General features: G+C 38.9%; 1 protein-coding gene across 4 annotated transcripts in view; it reads left to right on the top strand.

Moving 5' to 3' along the window:
- SYNPR (synaptoporin) overlaps positions 1–12,137 on the top strand; it is a 396,296-nt gene that overhangs the window by 242,217 nt on the left and 141,942 nt on the right. The window contains exon 1 of one of the 4 annotated variants that reach the window (XM_066351445.1): positions 6,825–6,905. The exons of the other annotated variants lie outside the window; for them this stretch is intronic. Within the exon in view, the coding sequence (XP_066207542.1) occupies positions 6,873–6,905 (33 nt within the window). The 5' untranslated portion in view covers positions 6,825–6,872. Of the gene's footprint in view, positions 1–6,824; positions 6,906–12,137 lie in introns of those variants that run through there. 4 annotated transcript variants of the gene reach the window in all.

Here is a 12,137-nt window from a genome sequence, read left to right as displayed (position 1 = left end):
ATTACTAATTACAGACAGGACAGGAGCTCTCTTGCAGCAAGGGGATGAAGAGATAACCAAACATCATGGCATCATGCCTTGAAATTCTTTCTTCTTCTTCTTCTTGTTTTGTGACAGAGAAAGAAAAACAGAGAGACAGATAGACAGGAAGGGAGAGAGATGAGAAGCATCAAAACATCAGTTCTTTGTTGTGACACCTTAGTTGTTCATTGATTACTTTCTCATATGTGCCTTGACCAGGGGACTACAGCAGAGCAAGTGACCCCTTGCTCAAGTCAGTGACCTTGAGCTCAAGCCAGCGACCCTGTGCTTCAAACCAGCAACCTTTGGGCTCAAGCCAGCAACCATGGGGTCATGTCTATGATCCCATGCTCAAGCCAGCTACCATGCGCTCAAGCCAGATGAGCCTGCACTCAAGCCGGCTACCTTTGGGTTTTGAACCTGGGTTCTCCGCATCTCAGTCCAAACACTCTCTATCCACTGTGCCACTGCCTGGTCAAGCATGCCTTGAAATTCTTAATGGTTTCATCTGTAGTTAATTTTGTCCCACCTCCTCAGTAGATATTTCAACTTTTTTCTAGTTCTTCAAATTCCTAAGCTGCTTCTTCACTTCAGTTATTATTTGTTCTTACTTTTTCATTCGCTAAGAAGATTAAGACCCTTGCATGTAAGACCCCTCAATTTTCCTCATTTCCAACTCAACATAACTCCCCAGAGCCCCATCAAGTACCTCCTTTTTGTCTCTTAGAGGAAGAATTGTCCCTTATTAAACACATATTTTGTCGATCAACTATTTGCAATTCATTTCCCACTTACATTTTTCTTCCTGCACCTTCCGATTGTCTCCAGCTCAGGCAAATGCCTTCTTTTAGATGGATGCCACTATTTCTTGCATAATTGTCTCTGATTCCCATGAACAAATAAAGTGACTTTGATAGTATTTCAACCTTGCTAGATATGTTAGAGTGGTATAAGTTTAATGTGAGAACCAGAAGCTAGAAGGTTTTTTAAAGGACACTCTGTTTTATTATAGTTACAAATCACTAGATGGCTTCATATTTTTGGTCTCATCTGCAGTGCTGGAGTTGATGGTATCATATTTATGCCCAACGTTTATCTGTACAGGGTAGGTGCACTTCACTTGACACATTATGCTCAGAAACTAAAAACAATATATTAAATATTAAGTAATTTGACACATTTTATCATTATACATTATATCTATAGAGAGATATTATCGAATAATTGGGATTTTTGTCTTATTGTCTAGGAAATAACATCCTTTTACATGGAATAAATAGTCTTTTAGACTATAGTAATCTTTCATTTCATTAAAACTAATGAGAAAAAGCTTCTCTCTCATAATGAGGCAGAACTAAATGGATTCTTTTTTTTTAAAATTTTTTTTATTTTATTTATTCATTTTTAGAGAGGAGAGAGAGAGGGAGAGAGAGAGAGACAGAGAGAGAGGGAGAGAGACAGGGGGGAGGAGCTGGAAGCATCAACTCCCATATGTGCCTTGACCAGGCAAGCCCAGGGTTTCAAACCGGCGACCTCAGCATTTCCAGGTCGACGCTTTATCCACTGCGCCACCACAGGTCAGGCTAAATGGATTCTTAGAACAATCAATAAAATATTATTAAGAAAATTTTTTTATTAAACAAAAGACTATATTTTCTTCTAAGTCCTACAATATTATAATAATAGAAGGAAATGAGACTTTCTCACTTCAAAAAGTGTTTCTCTCCAGAATTTTAAGATATTTATAGTAACTTTTTAAACAACTGTTTATATACTTATTAAATTAAAAACTTTAATCTATACATATACACTCATATCTGACTGGTTTATAATGTGACTTCAATTTTTAAAAACCTTTAATATTGGAAAAATTCAAACATATAGAAAGAAACACTGAATAATACAAACCTCTGTTCCTTATTTCCTAGCTCCAACAATAACTCATAGCCAACGTTGTTCCTTTTATCTTCCATCTTTATTCTCTCTCCAGGCATTATGTCATTTCTCCCATAAATAAACTAGGATGTATTTTTCAAAGGTATTGAAATAAAAAACAGTACGACAGTTTATTACACATCCTAAAAATTAGCAATAATTCAGTGTTATCAAATATCTACAAATTTTTGAATGTCTCATTTTTTTGGTTTCCTTGAATCTGAATTTTTTAAAAAATCTATCATTAAATTGATACATTTTAGGGGCTGTGGTGCTTGTGTGGTTAAGACAGAACCTTTTAATCTGTAAACTCTTATCTTTCAATCTCTCTTTATTCTCTCTCTCCCTTTCATATATTTTTGTATTTTGTTACTGTTCTTGAATAAACGAGATGTTTTCCCTGGAGTGTTTCTCGTGGTCTGGATATTAGTAATTTGTTCCCTGTGGTGTCATTTCACATGGTCCTCTTTCTTCTGTATTTTTTGTAAATTGGCAGTTGGACACATAAACTTGATCAAATTTTTTAAAAAAAAGATTGTTTTTTTCTTTTGGCCAAGAATACTTAAAATTTTGTTTGGTTTTCTTCCCTTAGAAGCATACTCTCTGGTTGACTCTCTTCTATTGGTGTCAGTCATCAGCATTTAAATTGAGGATTGTGTCTTAGTCAGTTCCGGCTTCCATTACCACAGGCTCAGTGGCTTACACAACAGAAATTTATTTTTCACGGTATGGAGTCTGAGATGTTCAAGTTCAAGGTGTCAGCAATTTCATTCTGAAGCTTGTAGGGACTGCTACCTTGATGTGTACTCACATGGCCTTTTCTTAGTAAGTGCACGGAGGGGTGAGGAAGGAAGGGATAGAGAGAGAGAGAGCTTTCTGCTCTTTCTTCCTATGAGAACACTAATGTTATGGGATCAGGGACCTATCCTTACACTCTCACTCAACCTGAATTATTTCCTTAGAGGCAACATCTCCAAATCAGCCACGTTGGGGTTAGGGGTAGGTGGAGGAAGGTTAGGGCCTCACATGAGAATGAGGGGAGGAAACAAACATTTAGTCCATAACAGGTTCCAATTCTATAACAAGTTCCAATTCTATTATTTTATCTTTATTATGAGGTGAGCAGTTCTAGAAAGGGACACTTCCTCTCCTCTACTATTAGGTCACTTACTGGTAGTACTCTTAAAGAAAAGGCAAGATGAATGATTGATTCTTTCTTTTTATTTTCTAATTTTTAAAACAGTAAGTTTGTTCACCAGTATCTTCTAACAGTGACCGATAGATTTTTATGTTTAGTGTTCCTTTTAGTATAGTCATGAACTCATGGATTCAAACTATCATTTCTTGACATGGCAATGATTATGGTCCTTAGCTCATAGAGTGATGAGATTTCAAAGAGGTGGTATCTGTAGAACATTGTGAAACACAGGTAGAATCTCAGTAAATAACAGCAACCATTGTGTTATTATGATTAGAATTATAAATAAAATATTACTTTGGAATATACTTAAAGCTGTTTCTGTAGAACTTCCATTAATATTTTGAGTATTTTTCAATATGGATAACTGTCAGTAACTGCCTGTTTTAGGTGTGCTCCTATTTTATTATATAATCAAATAAAGTATGATAGCTAGTTCCCTGTGATCATAGAGGTGATTTGATGACCATGAATTGTGTTTGAGAGATTGAGGCATTGATTTCTAGATCAAGAATCAGAATAATTAAAATAAGACCTTGAGCATATTGAAGTATGAGCAGCAGAGAGACTCACCTTGCCAATGCAGTGTTCAAAGGAAGCAGAATAGGGAAAAGGCTTCACCTCTCTATACATGGCTATTGCATGTTTTAAAATTCCCTGAAAATAAATAGTTTTGACTAATTTCTACTGTTTTTTTCATAGGATTTTGTGTTTGTGCTTCATTAAGAAAATGCTAAAATTAAAACAAAAAAAAATTTTTTAAATGGAGAATGAGAGAAACTTTTCTGTTTAATGACCCTGTCTAGAGAAAAGACATTTATTGAATGTGGCCAATTGGTTATTTTTTTTTCTAAAGTAATCTTATGTTATTCTAATTGCTTTATGGATATAAATACAACTTTAGTTCCTAAAATATTTAAATCTTAAAGACTATATGACAAATACACTGAATTCAATCAAAATAGAATCCAAATTTGATGTTGTTTTTTCCTATTTAGAGAACTCTGTACGTGATTATCTGAGGTCTACTCTTAAAAAAAAATGTTGTTTAAGGGTTGCAAATTAGGCCCTGGCCCATTGGTTTAGTGGTAGAGCATCAGCCTGGCTGTCCTGGGTTTGATTGCTGAGCAAGGCCGACAGGAGAGGTGTCCATCTGCTTCTTCACCCTGCCCCTTCTCACTTCCCTCTCTCTCTTCCCCTCCTGTAGTCATAGCTCGATTTTAGCAAGTTGGCCTCGGGCACTGTCAATAGCTCCATGGCTTCCACCTTATGTACCAAGAAGAGCTTGGTTGCTGAGCAGTAGAGCAATGCCCCAGACAGGCAGAGCATTGGCCCCTAGTGGGCGTGCCAGGTAGATTCCCATCAGGGTGTGTGCTGGAGTGTATCTCTCCTGCCTCCCCTTCTCTCACTGCGTAAAAAAGGGGAGAGGGCTGCAAATTAGCTTCAGGTAAAAAAATCTAATCATTCTACATTATCATGAAAACAGTGCTTATAGCAAAAAATAATTCTTGCCAGCATATTCCACGTGTGTTACTGAATTGCAGAACAGTGGCTCTGTCTCAGGGGCTTATCTTGCTTTCACTTTTCTTTTAAGCAGAAGTATGTCATTAAGATATTTATCATCAGTGACTTTCTTCAAATGCTCTAAGAGATGGTTATGGCACATAGAAAAAGTCAGAAAGTCCTTGTCATAAGTTTGCCCTGAAAAAATGTCAAGTTCAGAAACAGAGTGATAGGCCAGAAATTAATTCACAAGACCCTCTAATCAGGTATCAGAGAAATGGTGTCAGTTCTAGGTGAGAAGCCCTGTTAAATTTTTATTTATTTTTTCCTGTTATTCCATTATGAAAAATATGAGAGAATTGGATCTGACTTCTTTAAAAATAATTACTATCACTGAATATGATGAAATAACTCATATTTTATACATAGCTTATGATTGACATATGTTCCTATGGCATATTTTGAAATTTTTTTTATCTTGATTCTAAAGAGTGACTTTGCCAAAATATTTTAATAAATAAACAGAACAAAAATAATACTCTGTTTACATTCTCAACAAATATAAATAATTCAAAGGTACTATTGAAGATAATTCTGGAAAGGATGGGTCTTCTTTGATTTTACATTTTTTATTCAAATAAAAAGTTATAAACAGCACAGCCATCTATTGACAGGCCTGAATTTACTTTGCTCAAGTCACTCAGATGTCTAAATTTGTATTTTTAAGAAACTCTCTTTTGAGTTACACAAGTTATACATGCTAATTGGAAGGAACTGAAATAATATAAAAACAATTACAGACTGAGATTCTGCCTACAAAGTCCATTCTTCTATGGTAATAACTCATAATACTTCAATATTGCTTCTGTAGACTTTTTTCAAGTTCATTCAAATATATATATGTACAAATATTTTCTTCTACGGAAATGCAATGCATGGATGTTACACTGGGAAATTTTCTTTTTTGCTTTATAAGAGATTATAACTTTTTATATTGCTATTTATTTATTTATTTTTTGCTATTTATTTTTTAACTGTTGCATAACATCCCATTGGTTGCCTCAGAAATTATTTCATAACTCTATATGTTTTATAGACATGGATATTGTTTCTAATTTAGTTTTACTATTTCAACTATGCATTTTACTTCAAAGATTTGTGTCAGACTTTATGTTGGAAAATAAAGTTTGAGCAGAAATTTACATTTCAAGTTTGGGCAAAGTTAAATTTAGCCTATTGCATCAAAAGGCATGACTATAATAACCAAAGAGATGCTGGTCTAGTCATCATCAGTACCAAGTACTTTACTGATCCAGTCTCCACGGTGCAGGCTTAAGAAAATAAAAATTGGAATTTCTTTTGTTATGTATAAAATTTGGAGTTATTTTTCTGCAATGGTGGTCTAGAATTTCTCAGGTGATGGTGTGAGATACCAATTTTGTGAAGCTGCTATGTCTGAGAAGATGTCACACAAATCACAAAGCAGCTGGAAGAGCACATAGCCAAGTTTCCACAGATAGTGTGGCATGGAATGCAGTGTGGAAGGTACTGGAGCTAGTTAAGCACACAGATCGTTATATATAATGACAGGAAAAACCTATGGCTTTATAAGGGAAAGCTTTTTAACCATGGTTTTCGGTGCCACCAAATCAGATACAATTATATTGTCTTCCAGGGACAACTTGCAGTTTTTAATCTTCATATGAAGGTCCCACAGCAGGTTACACAGAATTGTTCACAAAAGCATTCAGGGCAGAGTGTTGCAATAACCATAAACTGGTGGCCAAGAAGGTGCTTGGTCAATTTCCTTGGAAAAATCCATTTATCAGCAGGAGCAAAAGCAATAAAAGAGAGAAGAATTGGACAAAGAAGAGTAGAAATGGAACATTAAGTTTTAGAGGTGTTCATCAGTTAGCTGGGGGACTCATAGGTAGCGGGTAGAGTATGAAGAAAGCTACAGTTAATTGAAAACTCTTTTGGCACCAGAAAATATTCTGACAGGAGGTATTTCTCACTTTTCCAGGGCTACTGTTGAGGTAATCAGCTTCTGTAAACAACTGTGTTTCCAGAAAAGCTCTTTGGAGATGCTGAGAACAAGTGGTTCATCAGCCCCAAGACAAAGGATAAAAGGAGAAGCGACAAGAGGGAGTCACAGTGGGTAGACGGACAGAAATTGGGTCACTCTAACCTGTGAACTGTTGAATGTTTAAGATGTATGAAAGTGAGAAGGCCACCCCCATCTCCTACTGTGAGTGTCTGACAAGAGGACAGACTTATCAAATGGAATTCGCATAACTAACTTCCACCAGGTTTTTTTCAATTTTCCTGTCATGTCAGGCCCTAGCTGCGTTCCCCCAGTGGCCTGTGATGCTGCAGGGTGAAGGCTTGTATTGCTGAAGCACAGTACAAGAGCTGCCACTGACATCCAGTTAGATGATCAGGGCTTTGTCTTACAGAGGCTTCACTGAGTGCTCAATGGTTTTCTGAGCATTGGTGTGGCAGAGAAAGCCTTCACAGGCCCACAACCGACATTTCTGCACTGGTCTTTCCATAAGGTGCTCCAGCCTAGAGAGAGCCCTTCACAGCCCTGGGAGAGCTGGGAAGAAGGAAGATAAACTTTAGAGAAAAGCAGATTGGAGTTCAAACTGTAATTATTTCATCTACCAATAAACCCTGTTACCTTGGCATGCTGCTTAACCTTAGCTTCCTCATTTGTAAAATGAGGGGGATATACCTCTATTTTAAAAGTGTTGAGAAGATAAAATGAGTTCATATAAATAATATACCTACTGAAGAGACTGGTACAGAAAACCAAATGTGGTTGTTTTATTATTACTATCATCATTATCTTCATCATCATCATCATCATCATCATCAGAATCCCAATGTTTAGCCATCTGTCCTCCAGTGCCAGAATACACTTTCCCAAGCAACCCATTTTCTCATCTTGTCTTGCTTGCCCATTCATTCATATGCAGGGTGAGGCAGTTATGAGTACAAACAACATAGAGTTTATTGTGTATTATTATTTATTAATTATTATATTATTTTCCATATGAATGCCTGTAATCTACTTTTGCCCCACCTGTGTTTATTCACTTGATTAAAATTTGTGAATCACCAATGATATTTTGGCACACAAAGGGGCACAAAGATGATTGAGGTGTGGTCTTGTTGACAAAGGGTATACAGACCATCTGGGGAAGTTAGACACTTGGTCATCTTTCAGCATCTAGCCCACCCCCCTCAGTCCACTCCCCACTGCAACCCATGTGGCCTTTCTGAAGTGTAAATTTGGTCTCTTTCCTACTCTGCTGAAAATTCAATGCTCCCATGAGACCCAAGGTTTTTCACATTGATGAACTTACAGATAGTAAATACATTAGGCTTTGTAGCTCATAGGGTCTCTACTGTCTGTATTCAAATCTGCCATGTAGTAAGAAAACAGCTATAGACTATTGGATGTGGCTGGATATGGCACACAGGCCACAGTTTAGGAATCCTGCTGGACCATACCTGACAAATACCTGTGTGCCTCTTAACCAGAGTCACTTCCTTCTTCTTACCTTACAAATGTCTGCTTCAGTCATACCAAATGTGTTGTCCACATGTGCTTTACTGGCTTACTCGACTTGTTGCTCTCTCTGCTTAAAGTCCTCTTCTTTCTCCTCTTACCTGGATAGAGCTTGCAAGCTTTCTTGGTTTCTGCCTAGCTGTTCATTCAGACAGACAGCTATTCCACATGTCCCCTCTAGTCTTCTCCAAGAACGTACCATGTTTCCCCTAACATGCTCCAATTATGGCCACCTCTGTAAAACACTGTCACAAAGCCTGTTCATTCATTTGTCTGTATCTCCAAATAGACAGTAAGGTCCCTGGAGGTGTGGAGAGGATATATTTATTTATTTAGTCAACAAGTATTTAGGAAATGCCTACTTCACACCAACTACTGTTCATAATGGCAGAGTCAACAAGAAACAAAGACAAGTGTATTACCTTTCTTTGGAAAAGTCAAACAAAACAGGTGAATAAATCATGCCGAACAAATACAGATATTAAAAAGTCTGCTCATATAACCTGACCAGGCGGTGGCGCAGTGGGTAGAGCATCGGACTGGGATGCAGAGGACCCAGGTTTGAAACCCTGAGGTCTCCAGCTTGAGCGTGAGCTTATCTGGTTTGAGCAAGGCTCACCAGCTTGAGCCCAAGGTCGCTGGCTTGAGCAAGGGGTCACTCGCTCTACTGTAGCCTCCGGTCAAGGCACATATGAAAAAGCAATCAATGAATAACTAAGGTGCCACAATGACAAAATGATGCTTCTCATCTCTCTCCCTTCCTGTTTGTCTGTCCCTATTTGTCCTTCTCTCTCTGTCTCTATCATAAAAAAATAAAATAAAAATAAAAAGAATCTGCTCATGTAAAAAACAACAACGAAACAACAACAGGAAATAATGGGCCAGGGTGGAGGGAAGACTGGAGTCAGAAAGTCTACTCTGGTCAATGAAGCCAACGAAGACTTTCTGTTTACAAAGAAATTTAGTTTATCTAGAAAGAGCTGGAGAGATGGGAGTGTGATAAGATAGATGCTGAGACACATGAGATAAGAGGACACCGATTCCTTGGAGCCCACTGCAGTGCCTGGAAAGCAACAGGTGGATTTTCATTGTTCAGTAATTGTCTCTTAGTTGTATTTCCCAAAGGATATTCTGATATGAAAATCTTGGCTCTAGAGGTTTATTGGAGACATGATTCCAGGGAGCATGATGATGAGTCAGGAAATAGAAAAAGAAGGGAAGGAGCCAGGGGTGTGTGAATGAGCAGATGCTGCTGCAGGCATCTGTATTGCACACCTGAAAATGTCCCCACAAAGGTGCAAGGACACTAGGATTTTACTCACCTATTTTCATTCCACATTGGTTGGAAGTCACCATGGAGTCCTGGGGAGCTGAGTTACAGGCTGAGTACATTTCTGCTGCCCAAGAAAGCCCTCAGCAGAGAGACTCAGTTGTTTGAGGGGTGTGTACAAGGACTGTCCCCTTAAAGCTACAGGTGGCCACTAGAATAGGTTAAGGGGATCTGAGCAAGACATTAACAACCTCAGCTACAATAAATAAGTAAATGACAAATTGAGTGGGTAAATCAATCAAAGAATGAATAAATGGACCCGATGGAAGATGAGTGACACAATGAAACCAGCCAGAGTTACTGCCCCAGGGGAGAGTCAGGAAAAGTCCCTTGCTGGCAGTGGTCTGTTGGAGCTCAGCTGATTGTGCAGCTCTCTGCTCAATCAAGATTGAGAGGTATTATGTTGGTAGTTGGAAATTAGCCATGATGGGTGTATTTACACCATGGAAATTGCCAAATGTTATAAATGAAAGCTTTGTCCTTTGGAGATCTGATTGTCAACACACACAACTTGGTGATTGTTGGTCAAATAAGTTTGTAAATATGATATATATGTCTGCTCGTTTATAGTTTGCATTGTGCATGTGGGACAGGCTGTAAGCAGGCAGGGTTGTTATAGCCGAAGGCTTAGTTTTAAGACTAGCTTTTCCCCACACCCTTGACTGTTGCATGATGTGGAGTGGTGCATTCTCATGAGGAATCCCATTATGTCTCAGATAAGTGACTTTGTATCAGAGACTTCCTTGTTTGTATATTGGATTAAAGGTTTTGATTTCTACACTATAAAATGGAGCAGACCAAGACCTTGCTCTCTTGGTTCCTGAGATTAGCATTAGAGGAGAGAGCAGAGAAAGGAGAGCAGACAAAGGCCACGTGGAGGAAAGGAGAAGCAGCCAAGATGACGGAGTGCTGAAGGAGAAGCCAGTTTGTGCAGAGAGAAGGAGATGGGGAACAGAGGTGAATAAGACTAGTGAGGTAGAAAACTTTGATTCAAGGAAACTCGGATAAGACAGTTGCTTTTGGGAGCCCTGAATGGAAAGGGAAATGTTTTCCCACTGTGTGTATTTCTACCCACCGGGTGCAAGCTAGGATTAAGCTAATGGCCCACCAGTTATTGGCTCCGTTGTTTCATTACCGTCTGTCCAAATCAAATGGTTACATGCACAGGCCAGGCAGCTGTGATGGTGGCCATGGATACTGGCTTTACAGTGGTAATATGAGTACCAGTACTTGCTCCCAATCTCCCATACCTTTCCTACCAGTCTCCTTACTCTCACCTCTGCCAAGGCATCTTCCATGTGTGAAGTTGTATATATTAGGCCTTGAAAGATAGCCTGACCAGGCAGTGGCGCAGTGGATAGAACATTGGGCTGGGACGCAGAGGACCCAGGTTCAAAACCCCGAGGTCACCAGCTTGAGCGTGGGCTCATCTGGTTTGAGCAAGGCTCACCAGCTTGAGCCCAAGGTCACTGGCTTGAGCAAGGGGTCACTTGCTCTGCTGTAGCCCTGGTCAAGGCACATATGAGAAAGCAATCAATGAACAACTAAGTGCCACAACAAAGAATTGATGCTTCTCATCTCTCTCACTTCCTGTCTGTCTCTCCCCATCTGTCCTTCTCTCTATCTCTCTCTGTCTCTGTCACAAAAAAGAAAGATATCCCCTACCTGACATCACTGAAGACCCCAGATTCCTGAGAGCAATTAATCAGATCAATTTCCTGTCCTCTTCCAACTCATTGCTTTCAACTATGCCTTGCAAATTAACCAGAAGGATTAATAGCAGCTTGCACTGATCTTCCTGTGTAGTTCAATCAGTTACAAGGAGAGAGCTACTTGCCCTCTTTCCAGGGGAAAACCTTTGGTTTCATTAACTACAAAATTAACTACAAATGAAGTGGCAATTTCATTAAGTACAAAAATATTCCTACTATGGATGATTTTGGCTTATGGATGCTTATTAAGCCAGAAAATGCAAGGCATCTTCTTCTGTTCTAATTCACCTGAATGTATTTCCAATCGGGCTGCATGCAAGGCAATCTCCACTGGCCAATTTTGTCCATTTAAAGAGTAAATTTTTGTTGTTAGGAATGAAGCCATAGATTATTCATGACAGTAGTAAAATGAGAGTTTATTGCAGGAGATATTTCAGTTTCCTGAACTCAAGGGAAGTGAATGATTGGGCCGGTGGTTATGGTATTGAGATCTCAGAATGTGCTAGAGGTGAGGCATCTGCTTTGTTTGAGGACAGTTGGGAGCTTTAGGAAATATGGGAACACAGAGGTTTTACAATTTCACTTTATTGAGCAAATGGACTTTCGCCCCTGGGTTCTACCCTCGATATCTATGAAGGTGAGTGAGGACATGGCATTACCAGAAAGAAGGCACAGAGTTGGCTGAGGACAAACACATGGAACCCAGAGTTTAGAGAAAATAGCACAATGTGCTCATGCACACACAACACTGTATATTTATGTGACTCATCAAGTTGTGCTCAGCCTCAGATGGCAATCTCTCTCCCAGGCCATCTATTCATCTTCCTCAAGCCCTCAGACTCCTCCCTCCATGCCTCCCAGGAC

The sequence above is a fragment of the Saccopteryx leptura genome, chromosome 10 (genome assembly GCF_036850995.1).
Source record: "Saccopteryx leptura isolate mSacLep1 chromosome 10, mSacLep1_pri_phased_curated, whole genome shotgun sequence".
Taxonomy (NCBI): Eukaryota; Metazoa; Chordata; class Mammalia; order Chiroptera; family Emballonuridae; genus Saccopteryx; species Saccopteryx leptura.
The sequence above is the reverse complement of the archived record's forward strand: the minus strand, read 5'-3'. Positions and strand labels throughout refer to the sequence as shown.